Consider the following 20,683-nt stretch of genomic DNA (forward strand, 5'->3'; position numbering starts at 1 on the left):
GGAGGTGGGTAGATAAAAGTTTGTTGTACTTACAGTTTTTGATGTCTGAGATGGAGTTGAAATACTGTTTACTGAGAGTATGAATTCTCCTGAGGATGTAGTACAGAAGGGATCCTTTGCAATTCTGAGAGAGTGTGGCCCTCAGCTGAGGCAGGGCAGTCATTGTTTTTACCGCAGTCCGAAACCTGTTGATCTTCCAGCTGAAGGAGTTGACCCTGAGTGTTGCAGACTGGACGCGTTGAAGCTTGGGGCAACTGCCGCCAAGGCGCGGTGGGGAAAGACCACCATGTAACATCTGCCTGCCTAAGAAGAACAAGGGACCCATGCAGTCATTTGGGCACCGTTGACGCCTCAGCTAAGTATGTGGATATAGGATTGATAAATGTACAGACCTGTATATATGAATGATAAATTCTGATCTCTGTATGCAAATGTTTATGTATGTATGGCACGACCAACTGTACAGACCATCAAATTATTTATGAATAAAGTAGATTTTTGAAATATAAAAAAAGTTCTATCTAACACCTACAATATTTAGTCCCTTCATCATAAATAGAATGGTAGCAGAGTGTGCTCTCTACAAGATTAGATTACTTACAGTGTGGAAACAGGCCCTTCGGCCCAACAAGTCCACACCAACCCTCCAAAGAGCAACCCACCCAGACCCATTCCCCTACACCTAACACTACAGGCAATTTAGCATGGCTAAATCACCTAACCTGCACATTTTTTTTGGACTGTGGGAAGAAACCGGAGCACCCGGAGGAAACCCATGCAGACAAGGGGAGAATGTGCAGACTCCACACCAACAGTTGCCTGAGGCGGGAATTGAACCCGGGTCTCTGGTGCTGTGAGGCAGCAGTGCTAACCACTGAGCCACCTTGCTGCCTACGTACTGCAGTAACTCACAAAGGCTCCTGCTGACTATACCACAACATCTTTCTTACCTAATCTACCAATGCCAGTATAAAGGTCAAGGTGGCAAAGTGGTTACTGTGCAGTGGCGAACCTAGCTCTGTCAACCCTGTAAAAGCTTCCTTACCAACATCTGGGGACATGTGCTACACCTCAGTTCCAGACAAAGACCATCGCCATGCTCGACACCATCCAAGGGACTCCATTCACCACCTAAAACAGTCATCTCTGCCAATATATACCATATACAAGGTACACCATCCACAAGATGCATCACAATAATCCAGCAACTATCCTATGACTGTAAGTCAGCACCTTCCAAACTTGTGATCTTTGCCACCTGTAAGGACAGAGTAGCAGATGCATGGAAACACCAACTACACGTTCTCCTCCAAGCCAAACCATGCTGACTTTCACAGGATGAGGATGTTACTGGTTAGGCCAACTTTTATTGCCCATCATTAATTGCCCAGAGGGCAATTGTGCTAGTGAAACAGATGGGTTTTTCCCAACAATGGATTCATAATTAGATTGTTAATTCCAAATCTTTATTGATTTATTTTATTCCAGCACTTGCTGTGGCTAGATTCAAACCCAAATCCCCAGAATGTTCCCTGGGTCTATGGTTTAATGTGTCAATAATACTACTAGGCCATTGTTGCCACTTGCAACTATATTGCTATTCCTTCAATTTTACTGGGGCAAAACCTTGGAATCCCTTCCTTGCAGCACTGCGAGCATTTCTATTGTCACAAAGCTAGTCCTTTTTTTTCTCTAAAAACTGTTCCTTGGCTCAAGGAGACTCTGCCGTTGATTTTTTTTCAGAGGAGCAATAAACCAGGCTGGATTCCAATCAATCTGGTTTGGTACAGAGATGAAAAGGAATGGAGAGTCTTTTTGTTTATATGTAAACAGATGAGACTTCAGGCCAAAGTGGTCATGTTTTAGAAGTGACCTGTATAATGAAAGGGGAATGGTTAGCACTCAGCTAGCTCAGCTGGGCAGGTTTTAGTTCAGTCTTGAACAGGGAGGTTCAACAGAAAGCTGTGTTGAAACTCTTTTTTTCTGACCTTCAACTTCAACTTGTAAGCATGTGTTCCATTTATACTAGTTTTTAAAGGGAGTTTGCTTATTTGGACTGTTGTGTATATTGGGAACAGCATAATTAAGTGTAGTTGGATAGGCTGAGTTCTGTAGAGTTTCGTTATTCTGTTCTTTGTGTTTCATTGTGTAATTTATGAATAAATATTTTGTCTGTTTTAAAATCTAGTAGTCAACCTAGCTATCTTACTCCAGGTGATTTTTACTGTACACTTACTGAAACAAAGTTAGATCTAGGGCTGCCTGCTTAAGAATGTTTTGAGTGGTCTGGCTGAGTCCATAACACCATGTCCTAAGGACTATAGCAGTTCAAGAAGGCAGCTCATCACTATCTTCTCCAGGCTATTAGGGAAAGATGTCCATATTCTATGGATTAAAAAAAGGTTCTGGCCAATCTTCTCTGCTAGCTTGTATCTGTAGTCACAAATTAGCCTACACGTTATTGAGCATAGAAAGAACATAACTTTGCAGAGAACTTTGATGCTGACCGCCCCCAATATCACAAGAACTAATCTGAATTGAGTGCTTACAGTTTATTCAGCAGTAGTAATTGCCAAAGTTAAGTCTTACCTGCTCTTACCAACAGGAACATACACACATCCTTCTCACACAGCAACCTTTACTTTATATTGGTGCTTTCCTTATTTCAGCAATGATAAACCAAATCAAGATTTCAATAGTGGCCCTGCCCTTGAGTATGTCAGCCTGGGTTCAAGTCCCAGCTGATCCAGGGGTGTGTCATAGTACATCTGAACAGGTTGAGCATTCAGATTAAAAAGTATCTTCAGTGACAAGTGTTAGGTTTTTCATTTTCTCTTTAACACTGAATTGTGGAATATTGTGTGCAATTCTGGTCTCCTTCCTACCAGAAGGATGTTGTGAAACTTGAAAGGGTTCAGAAAAGATTTACAAGGATGTTGCAGGGTTGGAGGATTTGAGCTATAGGGTGAGATTGAATAGGCTGGGGCTGTTTTCTCTGGAGCATTAGAGGCTGAGGGGTGACCTTAGAGGTTTATAAATCATGAGGGGTGTGGAAAGGGTAAATATACAAAGTCTTTTCCCTGGAGTGGGGGGAGTCCAGAACTAGAGGGCATAGGTTTAGGGCGAGAGGGCAAAGATATAAAAGAGACGTGAGGGGCAACGTTTTCATGCAGAGGGTGGTACGTATATGGAAAGCTGTCAGAGGAAATGGAGTCCAGAACTAGAGGGCATAGGTTTAGGGTGAGAAGGAAAAGATATAAAAGAGACCTATAGGGGCAACTTTTTCACACAGAGGATGGTGCATGTGTGGAATGGGCTGCCAGAGAAAGTGGTGGAGACTCGTACAATTGCAATGTTTAAAATGCATTTGGATGGGTATATGAATAGGAAGGGTTTGGAGGGACATGGGCTGGGTGCTGGCAGGTGGGACTAGGTAGAACATAGAACAATACAGCACAGAACAGGCCCTTCAGCCCTCAGTGTTGCACCGACCTGTGAACTATTCTCAGCTCGTCCCCCTATACTATCCTATCATCATCCATGTGCTTATCTAAGGATTGTTTAAATCTCCCTAATGTGGCTGAGTTGACTAGATTAGCAGGTAGAGCATTCCACGCCCTTACCACTCTCTGAGTAAACAACCTGTCTCTGACATATATCTTAAATCTATCACCCCTCAATTTGTAGTTATGCCCCCTCGTACAAGCTGACATCATCATCCTAGGAAAAAGACTTTCACTGTCTACCCTATCTAATCCTCTGATCATCTTGTATGTCTCCATCAAATCCCCTCTTAGCGTTCTTCTTTCCAATGAGAACAGACCCAAGACTCTCAGCTTTTCCTCATAAGACCTTCCCTCCAGACCAGGAAACATCCTGGTAAATCTCCTCTGCACCTTTTCCAAAGCTTCCACATCCTTCCTGAATTATGGCGATCAGAATTGTACACAATATTCCAACTGTGGCAGTCCCAGCGTTTTGTATAGTTGCATGATATTGCAGCTCTGGAACTCATTCCCGCTACAAATGAAACCTAACACACCATATGTCTTCTTAACAGCACTATCAACCTGGGTAACAACTTTCAAGGATCTACGTACATAGACTCCAAGATCCCTCTGCACATCCACACTATCAAGAATCTTTCCATTGACCCAGTACTCTGCCTTCCTGTTATTCTTCCCAAACTGCATCACCTCACATTTAGCTGCATTGAATTCCATTTGACACCTCTCAGCCCAATTCTGCAGTTTATCCAAGTTCCCCTGCAACCAGTAACATTCTTCCAAGCCAGTGTGCCGCCCCAACATTCCATGAAACTGAACTGCAAGTTTGCTTTTTAAAAATTTGACAAAGCAAGATAATAAATTCATGTTTTTATTGTTACAATTAAACATACAGGGCCACATCTCTTCCAATGAAGCCATGCTAAGGAGTCAATGTCTGCAGCTGTACCAGCTGCACAGCCCTGGATTTAAAGGTCAATGCTTCCTTTTCCTTTAAATTTCTTGGCAGAACGTTCACTTGATCTCAGCTGAAACTTGCTACCATAGATATAGGAAACAAAGCCGTCGATTTCCACACTGAAGATACTATCTTGCTTGGGAATAACTGGGTAGCAGAAGGGGAAAAAAATTAAGTAATTAGAACATTGTATGAAGTCCAGTTACTTCAAGTTTTTTGTTGTTATTTTAATATGTGACAACAAAAGTTATGCTGTAACAAAAATATGCAGGAGCCACAGCTGGTGATGTTGCTGCCACAACAGAATCAATGCTTTTAAAAAATAACATTTACAATTTTTATGTAAAACAGAGAATAATTGCTATCGGAGAGTGATTATAAACTGTTAACAAAAGGAATTGAAAAGCCCAAAACCAACCATTAATTTATGCTTTGCAACCCACCAATTATCCACATAAAACTTCTAATGAACTGCTTTTGACTGCAATTAGCTACAAAGTTCAAATTGAGTTTAGTCCCTGGAGTTCACACTTCACTGAACGCAGATGATGGAATATGACTAACTAACGGAACTTTAACTCGCTCAGCTGTACTTTGGTTTCCTCTGCCAGAAACAGGCTGACCACAGGAGGACAGTACATTGTGTAACCCTGTCAGGCTTGATAGCTATTTTGTCACAGCAGAACAATAGTAGGAGTTTCAATAATACAGATATTTAGGATCACCTTTTACTTAGTCAGGTCTAGGTCCCTTCACAACTCAGAGGAAGGAGAAAAACAATAGATAAAAGAAGTTGTTGACTGTTTCTATCATATACCATTTCAGACTGCAACAATGTGTTGTTTACCAAATAAATCAGCATGTATGAAGGATAGGTTAACAGTATAAGATAATTGCTAGAATACCTTCATCCAAGAAGGAACATTAATTTACTTGGCCAAACCCAAGACCAGAAGTAGATCCAGCGATCAATTTGCTGATTATTTTTTGAAGGATCACTGTCCTCAAAACATTAACTTTGCTTCACTCTGCACAGATGCTGCCAGACCTGTCGAGTTTCTCGAGCAATTTCTGTTTCAGATTTACAGCACATACAGCATTTATTATTATGCTGATTGTTTTTGTACACTAAGGGAATGAGGATAAAGTAACCTAAGTCCAGTTAGCTTTGTAGAAAAGCTGGAAATTGCAAAGTAAAGTACTTGTGTTTTCAGCTCATAACTGGTTAGAAACCTTCCAGTTGCAGCTTAGTTGGCTGCACTCAGTTCTGATTCAAGTCCCACTCTAGAAACTAAGCATAAAGATAACAAAGGCTTACACTCCAGTCCAATGCTAAGAATGCTAAGTTGTGGGAGGTGTTCTCTTTTGGAGGATATAGTAAATCAAGGCCCTATTTGGCCTACAGATAATTTGCAACTATCTATACCAGAGAGGAGGCCAGTTGCACCCTCTCAAATTGGCCTATTATTTGCTACAGATAGTTGCAAAAGATTTGTTGGCACGAGTTTGAAAAAGTGGCAAAGACATCATCCCCAGTGTCCCAGCTAAATCCGATCCCTCAAAAGACAGAAAAAAAATTCTAATCATTTTGTGTCTGTGGGAGCTTGCTGTTTGTAAAGTTTATGCGGTGTTTCCAACATTAATACTTCATATCTTTGCGAAAAGTGTTTAGCTGTTACGAAAAGTACTAAGCTTAAGAATCAGAGATAATATACCACAATATAAAATGTGGACAAATGCAAGAGTTATCTTATTCTCTTTATCCTTGAGTTTTTTGTTTGCTATGAGCCATGCTACAACTGAACTAGATACTAATCTGTAAATGTAAAGTTTCCATTGTAAAGGCTGTGAAATACACTTATCGGACAGATCCAAAATTTGCAACAGTACCTTTAAGTTTATTTTCCTCAGTAATAATCTTGAATATATGCTTCATTTCCTGCAAAATAATGCCTGTGGCCCCTACATAGGAAGGACATTTGGATTTCACCACTGTAATGCAAACAGATTTTCAATATAAAAATTTAATCACACTAAAATATTTAGCTGTAGTCTTCTTTAGGCAGAGAGAATGACATGTTTAAGTTATTACTTGCTCATGTGCACTTTTCAAAAAAAAAAATCAATCTAGTATTTCAGAAACTTGCTGGACCTAATAATTTATCTGGAAAAGAAATTCAAACACTTGAAGTCAAAAATTTGCTAGGTGCTGATGCGCCATAAATCAATAGAGAAAAAACTTTAAATTCCATGAGATTTGATATAAAAATCATTTGTTCCTATTTTTGAAAACAAACTGAGATAGAATGATAGTTGGTTTATTAAGCTGAATGGCAGCTTATTTAATAGGTCAAACTATTTTACAAAAACAAACTGCATCTGAAAATAGTTTACAAAAAAGACTTAACAATTTCTACCGGTTATCCCTACATTTGTTAAAAAAAAAATCCACTCTTCTACAGGAATGGAACTACAGCACAGAAAGTGATCATTTGGGTGCGGTTGTTGATGACAAAATCCTTAAGGTGGTCATGTATTCATAAGTTAAACTTGGACACTGACTGCATGATAGGCCAAAATTAAGGTTCAAGGACTTCTTGAAAATGTATTGCAGGAAATGTTTCATGCTGACAACTGATTGGGAGACATAACCTAGGAAACAATCTTAAGCAGTGGCACTGTTTCCTCAAAGCATAAAAGAAAAGGAGAGGACAAAAGGCAGTTAGAAAGATTGGCAGTACCAATAAAATCAAATAAGTCATATCTACATTGTGGCAGTCCCAATAAAATCCAACAATTCATATCTACACTTGTGGAAAACCACGCAGGTCTGCAGAGCCTCCACAGCCATGTTAGAATGTACAATAGATGATGTTACACATGCAAAAAATGGTGAATGCAAACTGACATCAACATCTGTGCCCACTCATTGGGAGAACAATTCACTCAACCTTACTCCTGTGCTCTTTACTACAGTCTTGTGATTTCTTTTCTCTTCATGTATTTACTCTATTCCCTTTTCAGGATTACCACTGAATCTGCTTTCACCACCATTTCAGGAAATAGTTTCCAGATCCTAGTGATAATTCATGATGGAGAAATGAATGAAAGGAAGTTCTGATAGGATCAGATGAAATAAGGTAGAAGGCAGTTTGTGTAAGTGGAATTACAATTCAGCAATGTGGAAGACAAATTATGCTACCTACTCATGCCTTCCCAGCATTAGTTGAAGGATTCTACTCCATGGCACACATTTACAGCATTCAGTATATCTTTTGAAAAGCACACTTGAGAATTAACTTTAAAAGAAAAGACTTTATCAAAGGGACAGGTTGCAATATTTCCTTCACCCCCTTTGACTTTCTTTTAAAGACGAGATAATGTTTATTATTTGTAATATATTTTCTTCTGCTCAACACTGTCAAGACTTGCTAAGAAACAGCACTTTGATAGTTATGATAATCTGCACCAAAGACAAAGAAATTAATGACTCTTAGTAGAAGTCAGTAACGCTGTTTGTCGTTTAAAACAGTACAGCACAAGAACAGGCTAGAAGCTGTTCACAACTGCCTTAGCTTTTTCTTAGAGCAATCCAGTTAGTCTCATTCCTCCATTTTTTCCAATATCCATGACATTTTCCTCCTCCAAGTATTTAAAATTGATGAATAGGAAAATATGCCATAAAAAAGACAAAGACGTTTCTGAGAACTACAGATAGATTGAGTGAGTGGCACAAAAATCTGGTAAATGGAATATAGTGTGAGAAAGTGTGAAGTGTTCACTTTGGCAGGAAAAATGAGGAAGCAGAGTGTCACTTAAATAGAGAATGGCTTCAGAATTCTGAGAGACAGAGACATCTATCTGTTCAAGTGCATGAGTCACAAAAAACTAACATACAAATCAAGAAAGCTGATCTGAGATTATAATTTATTACACGAGAAATCAGATGTAAACGTATGGATATTACGCTTCAGATATACAAGGCATTGGTGAGACCATGTCTCAAACAGTGTGTGCAGCTTTGGTCTCCTCATGTGAGGAAGGATGTAAGTGGGTTGGTGGAGATTAAGAGGAGGTTTACTAGATGGACACCTGGAATGTCTGGAGTTGCCAATGATATTAGGTCAGGCTGGGCTTGTTTCCGCTGGAGTTTGAAGGGTGAGCGGTGACTTGATTGAAGTGTATAGATCCTGAAAAATGTTGACAAAGCGGTTGTGGAAAGGATATTTTTCTTTGTGGGTCAGTCCAGAAGTAGAAGGCACCCTTTATGGGGTTGCCCTCTTTTGGAAGAAATGAGGACTTTTTTTTCTTTTTATGGAATTTGAAACACGTTCAGATCAGCCATAATCTTAATAAATGGCAGAGTGTGCCTAAAGGCCTAAATAGCCTCCTTCTACTTCTATTTGATAAATTCACATTACCCAATTCTCTTTTGAGGGCTACCATTGAACACACTTCCATTAAAATGATCTGGTAGTGCATGCCAAATCCCAAGTAATCACTGTGTAAATAAATTTTCCTCAAGTCACCTTTGTTTCTATTGCTATAATAATCTCAAAGTTGTACCCTCCGATTGTTGACTATCTATTGGAAGGAGTTCTCTGTACCTGCTCATTCTAAACCTGTTTGAATATCAGCACCAAATGGCCCGTTAGGTTTTTTTTCGCTCTCAGGAGAACAGCCTCAGCTTTTCCAGTTTTACTTGACGAATTTAGCTGAGTCAAACATGTTACCTTACACACAAAATTGCTGCATGTTCTCGGTCTTGGGATTTATATCCCTTGCTGCAGATTCTTCACAATTTGCCAAATTAAAAGCCAAATCTAACTATATGTGCACCTGTCACAATGGCTCCATGAAAATCTGCCTTCATTAATTTGGTCTGGATCGTCTGTGTCTGCCTAAAAATATTAAAACAAAAGGATAAAAATAAAGCAACAAGATTGGCAATTGATTACATATTAGTCAGTTGTTATTCTGTGGGATTTATCAGCAATCTGAAATGCAATAAAGCATTTATTACAATACTATATTCAGCTTAGCCAAAAATAAATGAGACCTTTTAAAAAATTATAGTTTTAAGATTTCAGGATAGAAGCGATACAAAATTATCAAATTCTCCCTAACTCTTCCATATTTGTAACAACTTCCATGGAGACCGGCCACTTTTAATTAGTCAAAATTAATTGTTATTTTATTAATGTGGCAAGTATTACACCCACTTTGGAAACTGCACTGATTTTCAAGCCTCACTACTCCCAGGGTTACCAGAAACGTTAATAGTTCAATCAAAGCACGCCATGTCCCTGATTTACCTGCCATTTGGAATCAAGTTATAGAACATAAAACAGTCCAGCACAGTGCAGGCCCTTCGGCCCTTGATATTATGCCAACCTTTTATCCTACTCTAAGATCAGACTAACCTACATACCCTTACATGTGACTATCCATGAATCGCTTAAATGTCCCTAACGTATCTGACTCTACTACCACTGCTGGCAGGGCATTCCATGCAACCACCACTCTATGTGAAGAGCCAACCTCTGACATCTCCCCTAAACGTTTCTCCAATCATTTTAAAGTTATACCCTCGCGTGACAGCCATTTCCGCCCTGGGAAAAAGTATCTGGCTATCCACTTTATCTATGCCTATCATAATCTTGTACATCTCTATCAAGTTGCTTCTCATCCTTCTTCGCTCCAATCTCTCTTCATAAGACATGCCCTCCAGTGCAGGCAGCATCCTGGTAAATCTCCTCTCTCCCTCTCTAAATCTTCCACATCCTTCCTATATGAGGTGACCAGAACTGAACACAATATTCCAAGTATGCTCTAACTAGGGCTCGATAGAGGTGCAGCATAATGTTGTGGTTCTTAAACTCAATTCCCCCTGCCAACACATGTTACACCTTCTTGACAACCCTATTAACATGGGTAGCAACTTTGTGGGATCTATGGACATGGACCCCAAGGTCCCTCTGTTCCTCCACACTGCCAAGAATCCTGCCTTTAACCCTGAATTCTGCATTTAAACTCAACCATCCAAAATGAATCGCTTCACACTTTTCCAGGCTGAGCTCCATCTGCCACCTATCATTTCTGCATCCTGTCAATGTCCCGTTGCAACCTACAACAGCTCTCACACAATCCACCATTCCACCAACCTTACTAACCTACTCTTCCATTTCCTCATCCAAGTCATTTATAAAAATCACAAAGAACAGAGGTCCCAGAACCAATCCATGTGGAACACCACTGGTCACCAAGCTCCAGGCTGAATACTTTCCATCTACTCTGTCTTTTATGGGCCAGCCAATTCTGTATCCAGACAGCTAGATTTCACTGTATCCCATACCTCCTTACTTTCTGAATGAGCCTACCATAGGGAACCTTAACAAACGCCTTGCTAAAATCCATGTACACTGCATCCATTGCTCTACCTTCAATGTGTTTTGTCATATCCTCAAAGATTTCAATGAGGCTTGTGAGGCATGACCTGCCCCTTTCAAAGCCATGCTGACTATCTCTAATCAAACTATGGTTTTCCAAGTAATCATAAATCCTGTCTCAGAATCCTCTCCAATATTTTACCCACCACAGACGGGAGATTGATTGGTCTGCAATTCCCTGGATTATCCCTATTCCCTTCTTGAACAAGGGAATAACATTTGCCACCCTCCAATCATCTGGCACTACTCCGGTGGACAGTGAGGATGCAAAGATCATCGCCAAAAGCATGGGAATCTCTTCCCTCACTTCCTGTAGTAACCTTGCATAACCGTGTAAATGTAGTAACCGTGGGCGGCATGGTGGCACAGTGGTTAGCACTGCTGCCTCACAGCGCCGGAGACCCGGGTTCAATTCCCGCCTCAGGCGACAGACTGTGTGGAGTTTGCACGTTCTCTGCGTGGGTTTCCTCCGGGTGCTCCGGTTTCCTCCCACAGGTCAGGTGAATTGGCCATGCTAAATTGCCCGTAGTGTTAAGTAAGGGGTAAATGTAGGGGTATGGGTGGGTTGCGCTTCGGCGGGTCGGTGTGGACTTGTTGGGCCGAAGGGCCTGTTTCCACACTGTAATGTAATCTGTAATCTAATCTAATCCCGTCTAGCCCAGAGGATTTATCTATCCTTATGATTTTCAAACGTTTCAGCACATCCTCTTTCTTAACATTAACCTGTTCAAGCATATCAGTCTGTTTTCTGCTGTCCTCAGAAACATCAAGGTCCCTCTCCGTAGTGAATACTGAAGCAAAGTATTCATTAAGGACCTCCCCTTACCTCTTCCGACTGCAGGTGCAAGTTCCCTCCACTATCCCTACCCTCACTCTGGCCATAAGTGTAAAATGCCTTAGGGCTTTCCTTGATCCTACCTGCTAAAGCTTTTTATGTCCCCTTCTAGCTCTCCTAAGTTTGTTCTTCAGTTCCTTCCTGGCTACCTTGTAACCCTCTGGAACCGTGTCTGATTCTTGCCTCCTCAGCCTTAAGTAATCTTCCTTCTTCCTCTTGATGAGATGTTCCACATCCCTTGTCACCCACCGTTCCTTCACCCTACCATCCCATTCTTGCCTCAGTGGGGCAAACCTGTCCAGCGGTATCAGCAGATGCTTCCTATACAACCTCCACATTTCTGTTGTGCATTTCCCCGAGAACATCTGGTCCCCATTTAAGCGCCCCAGTTCCTGCCTAATAGCATTGTAATTCCCCCCTCCCCCAATTAAATACTTGCCCATAGTGTCTGCTCCTATACCTCTCCATGAGAATAGTAAAGGTCAGGGTGTTGTGATCACTATCACCAAAATGCTCTCTTACCGAGTGACCTGACACCTGGCCTGGTTCATTGCCATGCACAAAATCCAAAATGGCCTCCCCTCTAGTCAGACTATCTACATATTGAGTAAGGAACCCTTCTGGACACAGCTGACAAAAACTGCTCAATCCAAACTATTTGAACTAAGGAGGTTCCACTCAATATTAAGAAAGTTAGTCACCCATGACAACAACCTTGTTACTTCTGCACTTTTCCAAAATCTGCCTTCCAATCTGCTCCTGTATTTGTCAGAAAACACTGACCACATTTCTACACTTATCAAGAACTACTCTCCACCAATGGCACTCAGTAGCCGCAGTATGTACTATCAACAAGTTGCACTGTAGAAATTCACCAAAGATTCACCAAAAACCCGCTATAACTTCCATCTAGAAGGATAAGGGCAGCCGATACATGGGAACACCGTTACCTGCAAGTTCCCCAAACCACTCACCATCCTGACTTGGAAAAATAGCACTATTCCCTCACTGTCACTGAGTCAAAACCTGGAATTCCTTCCCTAATGGCATTGTGGGTTAACCCACAACCAGCAGAATGCAACAGTTCAAGGAGGCAGCTCACCACCACCTGCTCAAGGGCAACTAGGGACAGGCAATAAATGCTGGCCAGCCAAAGACACCCACACCCTAAGAATTAATGAAAACAAATTGTGGGCAATGCCTTTTAAATAAATCATAAATTAATTATTTTATTTGCAAAATAATTGAGAGATATTCTTCCTGATCCAAAAACCATTCAAATTAAAGTGGACATCTTGCCCCTACCCTGCTAGCCAGAAGAACAAAACAAGTACCCTTTATTACAGCAATAATATGAGCAATACATCAAGGGCAACTGGCACATTCATAGATTTAAAGCTTTTTTTTTTAAGAGCAATATTAATTTGAGCAAGACTTTTAGATAATATTTTAAGTTCAAACTTTCACATTGATTGAGAAGCAACAATTAAAGACTGGAGAAAATTAATCTATGTTCTATGAAACACCTTTTTGCATTTTTATCCCAAAATAATTACATCATTTTAATAATCAGTGCTTGAAATACTAATTAAACTCTTGATGGATTATTGTGAGATCACTTGGACTCCCAAACAGCTCCATCAATATTTACCACGTGTGAGATCAAAGTGTCTTTATGGGCGGCACGGTGGCACAGAGACCCGGGTTCAATTCCCGCCTCAGGTGACTGTGTGTGTGGAGTTTGCACATTCTCGCTGTGTCTGTGCGGGTTTCCTCCGGGTGCTCCGGTTTCCTCCCACAATCCAAAAATGTGCAGGTTAGGTGAATTGGCCATGCTAAATTGCCCGTAGTGTTAGGTGAAGGGGTAAATGTAGGGGAATGGGTCTGGGTGGGTTGCGCTTTGGTGGGTCGGTTTGGACTTGTTGGGCCGAAGGGCCTGTTTCCACACTAAGTAATCTAATTTTTCCAATTTCATGCAGGTACAATAGAAAACTTCAGTAGCCAATGACAGTGAATGTGTCCATTTTACAGTACAAATATTGTACTTACATGTCAGGTTTGAAGCCATTGCACAAGTCACGAATGTATTGTTTCCATAACTCATGCAAGGGGAGAAACAATTCATATCTGGAAAAAGAAAGAATTATACAGTTCAGTATCGTGACACCTATAAATTAACAATCTGAATCCTACCAATCCAGTCGGAAAGAATTACAAAATCACAGAAATCCTTTTGAAACAGAGGAGATGTATCTGATGTAGCTAACTCAGAGTACAAAACAAGGTTCATGACCACATTACAAAGAATTAAACTGTTACGTTTAAAAGCTGAAAATAAATTACATTAGTATTCCTGTTTTAATTGTATTTTCTCCCAGACAATGACAAAAGGTAATGCAGAGATTAGGTTATACCTATTGTTGGGGAGATTTCACTGGGGTGTTTAATGTAGGGCTAGGGAGGGTGACACTTCCAGCCCTGAAATGGTTAACAACAGCCAAGCGAGCTGCTGCAGGCGATTGCATGACTGCTGGAGCTTGTAAGGGATATGCATAGTGTTAATTAAATCTTGGAGCCTGTAAATACCAGCCAGTATCAATTGCCCCATCGAAACTCGGGATTAATAAAGAAACCGATCGGAATCTGTAATTGTTAGACAAGTGTGAATTGCTCTATCGGAACCTGTAACTGTTGAGTGTGAATGGCTCTATTTAAGTTTAAAGTTGATAAGTGTAATTGACAATTTAGTTAAACTGAAACTATTGAAAATGGCTAGCCGGTCAGAGGCATAGTAATTCCTTGAAACAATGAACTATTGAATACGGGATCGGAACCACTCCCAGGGATGGCTGAGCCATTGTCAAGCACAGCAGGAGCTGGACAGGCACTTCGATGCGGCCAATAGGAGGACGGATCCCCAGCGCGCGCAGATGAATGGACCAATGGGGAAGGCGAACTGACCGGGGACTCCAGGCAGCGCGAAGTATAATTGTGTCAAGTTTGAACGAGAAGGGAGAACGCCTTCTCCAACGAATGCATGCTTGTAGATTCGTTGTACCAGTTAAGATTCTGTGAATAAACCGCTGTCTGCGTCTAACCATAGTTGCCAGTGTGAGTCTCTCCTTCCGAAAGAACACGCAAAGACGGGACGCCGCGGGTCCGTCTTAACACTATCCAGCATTTGATTAAGATAACCACAGACAACAAATCCATATGAAATCAAAAAGAAATGCTGTTGTTCACGTATTTAATACACAGATCAAGAAGCATTTTCAAAGCTCCAAGTTATAAATGAATGTCACGGTCACAACTTGGACCAGAATTTCTCTGTATAACTACCACTGATTTCTAATTAAAGTTGATTTTTAAAAATTTTTATTCTCCTATGTGTTTTAAAAAATGAATTTTTCTACTTTCTCAACAATATATGATCCTCAGTTTGCATAGCAGACCTGATTGTAGATCATCACCATCTGCAACAGTTCAGATTATTGTCAATGGATAGAAAGCACATGTCCAGCATGAGAAATGGACTTCAAGAATCTTTGTGTCCATCAGTAACCACAGCATTTTCTCAGTCAATTAATGCTCTATGAAATTCAAAGCAGCAATGTTTGTAGAAACTAGGAGCCAATGCACCACAAATCAATATTGCAGATTTCACTTTGTAATGTACCAACTTAGATATTCAAAACTCGAAGGAAAAATTTCTCAGCATCAACATCACCCTCTTACCTCTGTTCTTCTGGTTTAAGTTCAAATATTCTCAACTCCCGCCTCTCTTTGGCAGACAAACATTTTGCTTTTCTCCTTTTCTGTTTCTTACGTCTCTTTAAGACATGTTCGAGAATAACAGCTTTTCTGTGTAAGTGTGTCTGAATCTGCTCAGCACTCAACCGTGGCAAACTGTTCTTGAGAAAGGCATTGACAAATGCTTCAGCCTGTTTGGATCCCTGAGGCTGTCAGAAGGAATTCAGAATTATCTGAAAGCTAAAAACAACTTTTCCTGGGGGTTGATAATTGCACCTCCCCCAAGCAAATAATGTCTGACTTCACCGAATATTAAAATTATTTTGCTTTAGAGCAATATATGTTTTAAAGTTATGAATGTAACTAAATTGTTATGAAATTATACAGTCATCACTTATTACTGTGCACATTTACATACAATTATAAGATACAAAGTATAAGGCATAATCAATAACAAAAAGAAAGAAACCAGATACACTCATGGTTGGCATAGACATCAGAAGTGGCAACAACAAACACAGTCCTGTCAACCCTGCAAAATCTTCCTAACAGCTGGGGACTTGTGTCAACATTGGGAGAGCTATCTCACAGAATAGTCAAACTATAGTTTGATTATAATCACATTCACCAAGTCATAATCTTGTCTGAGATATTGTTTGTAATTTAGCACCATCATCACCCTTCTCCTTTGGTATGTCCTGTTGCACTCTCAGGAGACACCCACTGGAGGTGCAAGCACAGTGGCATACAGTTGGTAGGAAGTTGTCAACAGTGACTCTGGATCCTTATAGCCTCATGGCCTCAAGTCTAACATGAGCAAGGAAAGCTGCTGCTGTTTCTCCTGACCCTGGGTAGTGGTGAAAACCAGTTGACAGAAGCACTGAGTTGGGCAATGGCATCGAATGTACCCTGGGAGGGGGAACCTCAATGTCAATCAGCAGGTGTAAGGGATATAGCTACTTTAAATATTATGGCTAAGATGCTGGGAATTTTGTAGGGAGTAATTTACCTCACATTTCTCCTGCTCAAGCAGGAATGTAATGGAATATTTTCCATTTACCTGGATGACTGCAGCTCCAACAATACTCATGACGTTTGACACCATTCAGGATAAAGTAACACGCTTGTCGGAACCCTATTCACCATCTCCAAAATTCATTTCCTCCAACACTAATGCACTGTGGTAGCAATATACACCAGCTACAAGATGCACTGCTGCAACTCTCCAATGTTCCTTTGACAGTATCTTCCATACCTGCAACTATACCACCTCGAAGAACAAAGGCAGGAAATGAATAGGAACATCATTGGTCAGCACATATCGGAGTTGGGAGGTCATGTTGTGGCTGCATAGGACATTTGTTACGCCACTTTTGGACTACTGCGTTCAATTATTGTCTCCCTGTTATATGAAGGATGTTGTGCAGCTGGCAAGAGTTCAGAAAAGATTTACAAGGATGTTAGCAGGTTTGGAGGGTTTAAGCTATAGTGAGAGGTTGAATAGGCTGGGGCTATTTTCCCTGGAATATCAGAGGCCAAGGGATGACCTTATAGATGTTTACAAAATTATGAGCGGTATGGATAGGGTGAATAGCTAAGGTCTTTTCCCCAGGATGGGGAGTCCAAAACTAGAGGGCATAGGTTTAAGGTGAGAGGGGAAAGATTTAAAAAGGACCTAAGGGGCAACTTTGCCATGCTAAAGGTGGGGCATGTATGGAATCAGCTGCCAGAGGAGGTTGGTGCAAACAACATTTAAAAGGCATCTGGATGGGTATATGAATAGGAAGCGTTTAGAGGGAGATGGGCCAAATGCTGGCAAATGGAACTTGATTTATTTAGGATACCTGGTCGGCATGGACGAATTGAACTGAAGGATCTGTTTCTGTGCTGTACAACTCTAAGACTCTATCACCACTTGCAACTTCCTCGCCAAGTCACACACCATCCATGGATGTCAGCAAATCAGGATTTCTGCGAAATCCCTAATGTGCATCTTGGGTCATACGTATACTTTCTGACTATCTTGAAACTGGAAGGTAGTGACTGTTGTGCTCAACCTCTCATTGTGCTGTCCTCAGCACTGACAACACAGAAACACCAGAGGGCAGCAGTGACTATAAAGTAGCATATACCTGAATGTCCAAATGAGCTGTCTCTTTCGCTGAAATCGTCCTATAAATGACATCTTCTACAGGGAAACAAAAACCTTCAGTTAAACTGGGTAAAAAAATGGCAATAAGAACAAAAAAAAAGATGCCTATTAAATCACGCTAAAGCACCATTATTTCAAACTGAAATGTAAATTTGCATTTATTCTGCTAATCAAAAATATTCTGATGGGATCTTTGGCAAATGTGACACATGATGCAGAAACCTATATTAAAAAAAAAACTTAATGAAGCTGCAAAGCAAAACTTTACTTCCCATTAAGATCAGAGGCAGAACAACTTCATGAAATTCATTGATAAAACAACAAATCTGCTGGGTATTTTCATTCCCTTCACACCCGGAGTTCTTCCAAGCTAAGATGCTTAACTCTGCACAGATCAGAGGCTGAACCTGCTTTGACTATTTGACTTGATGCCACAATGGGCTCCAAACATACTAGTTATCAGGAAAGTTTTATGGTACTTCTGAGAAGGATTTGTGACATCTTTTGGTAGTAAAGTCTGGCTAAAGTAACGTATTTGTCTGCTAAAGACCATAAGGTCTCTTTCCATGCTAAATGCATCAATGACTTCTTAAGGAATCTTTTATTTTGTTGATGGGGCTAGGGAAAGAAAAGGAGAAGAGTAAACCCCGATTTAAAACCACAGCAACATCTTTGCCCAGTTGCATGCTTTCTAAAACAAAGAGATTTTAATGTGCATTTTTCCAAAATCGATTTAACATATTAATAGAAATATCCCACACAATTTAGGTGATACTTGATTTACTTGTAGGCCCTGTATGTGACTGCTCCTTGTACAAGCCTCTTTAAAAGTTTTCATTTCAGTCATCTGCCAAATAGGACATGCACTTGTTTTGCTGAAGCTGTACAATTTGCACAACACATCAAGTCCAGTGACACTCACAGCATGACAAACAACTTCTGAAACACTCTGTTGGACACTGAGCAAATCAAAAATCAATTCAGAGGTAAGCAGAGTAATATAAAGCCTAATTTTATTGCCTAACCAGTTTGTCATTGAACAAAAAGTGTAAAGCACTAATTACAAAAATAATTCCAGAATTAATTGGTGTTTTATCAGGATTCCATTTCCATTAATCCCTGACTGGACAGAGCCGACTCCCAATTGTATTATTCCCACATCAGCACATTTTCTGGCCTTGTTCTCCAAGGTAAAAGTAAGCATTTTAAGAACTTGAGATTTTCTTGAAAAGTTTATTAGACCAGTCAGATCTAAGCAGCTTATTTAGAACACCATAAAGCAACAAGTGGGACACTTATTAGAACTAAATAATAGTTAATGTGTGATGCAGATGTCACTTTTAGCAGCCAACTTTAGAGAATTGTAAGGGACAAAATAATTAAAATGTATATTTGGATGCATTCATGAGTTTAAGTATTGATATTTTCAAATCCCAATCAAAATCACAGAAATTCTGTTTTGAGAAGGCAGAAAGACAACACAAACAAAATAAATGAATAGCTTGTGCAAAATGTAAAGTCTGGTCACGAAAACAAGCTTTTTTTACATATTAAATCACAAATATACAGCCTACAGAAAATGCCTCAAATCCAATATCCCTTTTCAAATGAGCACCGAAGAATCACCATCACATTGCTATGGAAGAAAACCTCAAAACCATTACTCTTGTATCCAACAAGACCTTTGGCAGAATAAATAGATTTGGTGGTAGTGGAGAAATCTTGACAGAACTGTTTGCTTGATATTTTCAGCTCTGGAAAGGAGAAGCATGTCCGCTTGATTAAATTGCTTAAAATGAAGGAAAATGTTGATTAAATAGAAACAGGTTTTAGTTGATTATTCACTTTAATTTCATTCCAAGATAAAAATTCTCACCAACTGCAGATTTATGAAGTTCAGGCCATACAGTACTAGCTGATTGTTTTCTAAATAAACATGATACCACATGCATTGCCTCCAAAAGCACTATAAGCACTGAAAATTCATTAATATTTACTTGTACTGGTAACTTAAAACAAATATGTCAGTTTGCCCCAAATGTACAAAATGATGGTGTATTATAAAATGATAGTAAACTGTTGTCCACCTGCACAATCCAATGAAAATAAGACAAATTCCTCAATACTACTTCTTGCTGTCACCTTAATTAGCCATTGTGTATTGGATTATTAAATCATAGTGTTTCCAATTGCTGTGAAAGCACACGTTGCTGTGAAATGAGAACCTTCACTTTACAACAGAATTAATTGCCATAGTTCAGTGAACACCCACTCACCACTAACAGAACCAACATGATGCTTTACTCGAAAGGAGAACAAAGTGTGGGTTAGTGATTTCTTCCTATACCAGCTCAGAACAATCTTTCTTATTAATTAGTGGAAGAATGATTCAGTCACAAAACCAAAGCTCCCAAATGAGAAGGCTTATTTATTGACTGAGAACACTTAAAAGATATATACATAAATGCATGAAAGTAAATGACAGGGTGATTTATGGCTCTGGCTGTTATGTGGACTTAGTGTTTTAAAGGTTATTCTATTTACAAACACATGACTTGGAGTTATACAGCATGGAAACAGACCTTTTGGTCCAACTCATCCATGCCCACCAGATATCCTAAATTGATCTAGTCCTGTTTGCCAGCATTTGGCCTATATCCCTTTAAGCCCTTTCCATTCATGTACCAATCCAGATGCCTCTTAAATATTGTAATTGTACCAGCCTCCATCACTTCCTCTGACAGATCATTCCATATATATATCACCCTCTGCGTGAGAAAGTTGCTTCTCAGGTCTTTTTAAAAGTCTTTCCCCACTCACCTCAAAACTATGCCCTCTAGTTTTGGACTCGCCTGGGGAAAAAAGACCTTAGCTGTTCACCCTATCATGCCCCTCATGATTTTATAAACCTTGATACATTCCGGAGAAAAAAGCCCCAGCCTATTCAGCCTCGCCCTGTAGCTCAAATCCTACAATTCTGGCCATGATTTGGAGATGCCAGTGTTGGACTGGAGTGTACAAAGTTAAAAAAAA

General features: G+C 40.1%; 1 protein-coding gene across 2 annotated transcripts in view; it reads right to left on the reverse strand.

Moving 5' to 3' along the window:
- Positions 1-4,364: 4,364 nt before the first annotated feature.
- pop4 (POP4 homolog, ribonuclease P/MRP subunit) overlaps positions 4,365-20,683 on the reverse strand; it is a 25,844-nt gene continuing 9,525 nt past the window's right edge. The window contains exons 2-7 of one of the 2 annotated variants that reach the window (XM_043706885.1): positions 17,631-17,686; positions 15,484-15,707; positions 13,798-13,875; positions 9,304-9,365; positions 6,355-6,456; positions 4,365-4,611 (exon numbers count right to left, since the gene is read on the reverse strand). In XM_043706885.1, coding sequence (XP_043562820.1) covers positions 4,475-4,611; positions 6,355-6,456; positions 9,304-9,365; positions 13,798-13,875; positions 15,484-15,707; positions 17,631-17,686 — 659 coding nt within the window. In that variant the 3' untranslated portion in view covers positions 4,365-4,474. The remainder of the gene's footprint in view (positions 4,612-6,354; positions 6,457-9,303; positions 9,366-13,797; positions 13,876-15,483; positions 15,708-17,630; positions 17,687-20,683) is intronic. The other variant, XM_043706886.1, reaches the window with a different exon arrangement.

This window comes from Chiloscyllium plagiosum, chromosome 17 (genome assembly GCF_004010195.1).
Source record: "Chiloscyllium plagiosum isolate BGI_BamShark_2017 chromosome 17, ASM401019v2, whole genome shotgun sequence".
Taxonomy (NCBI): Eukaryota; Metazoa; Chordata; class Chondrichthyes; order Orectolobiformes; family Hemiscylliidae; genus Chiloscyllium; species Chiloscyllium plagiosum.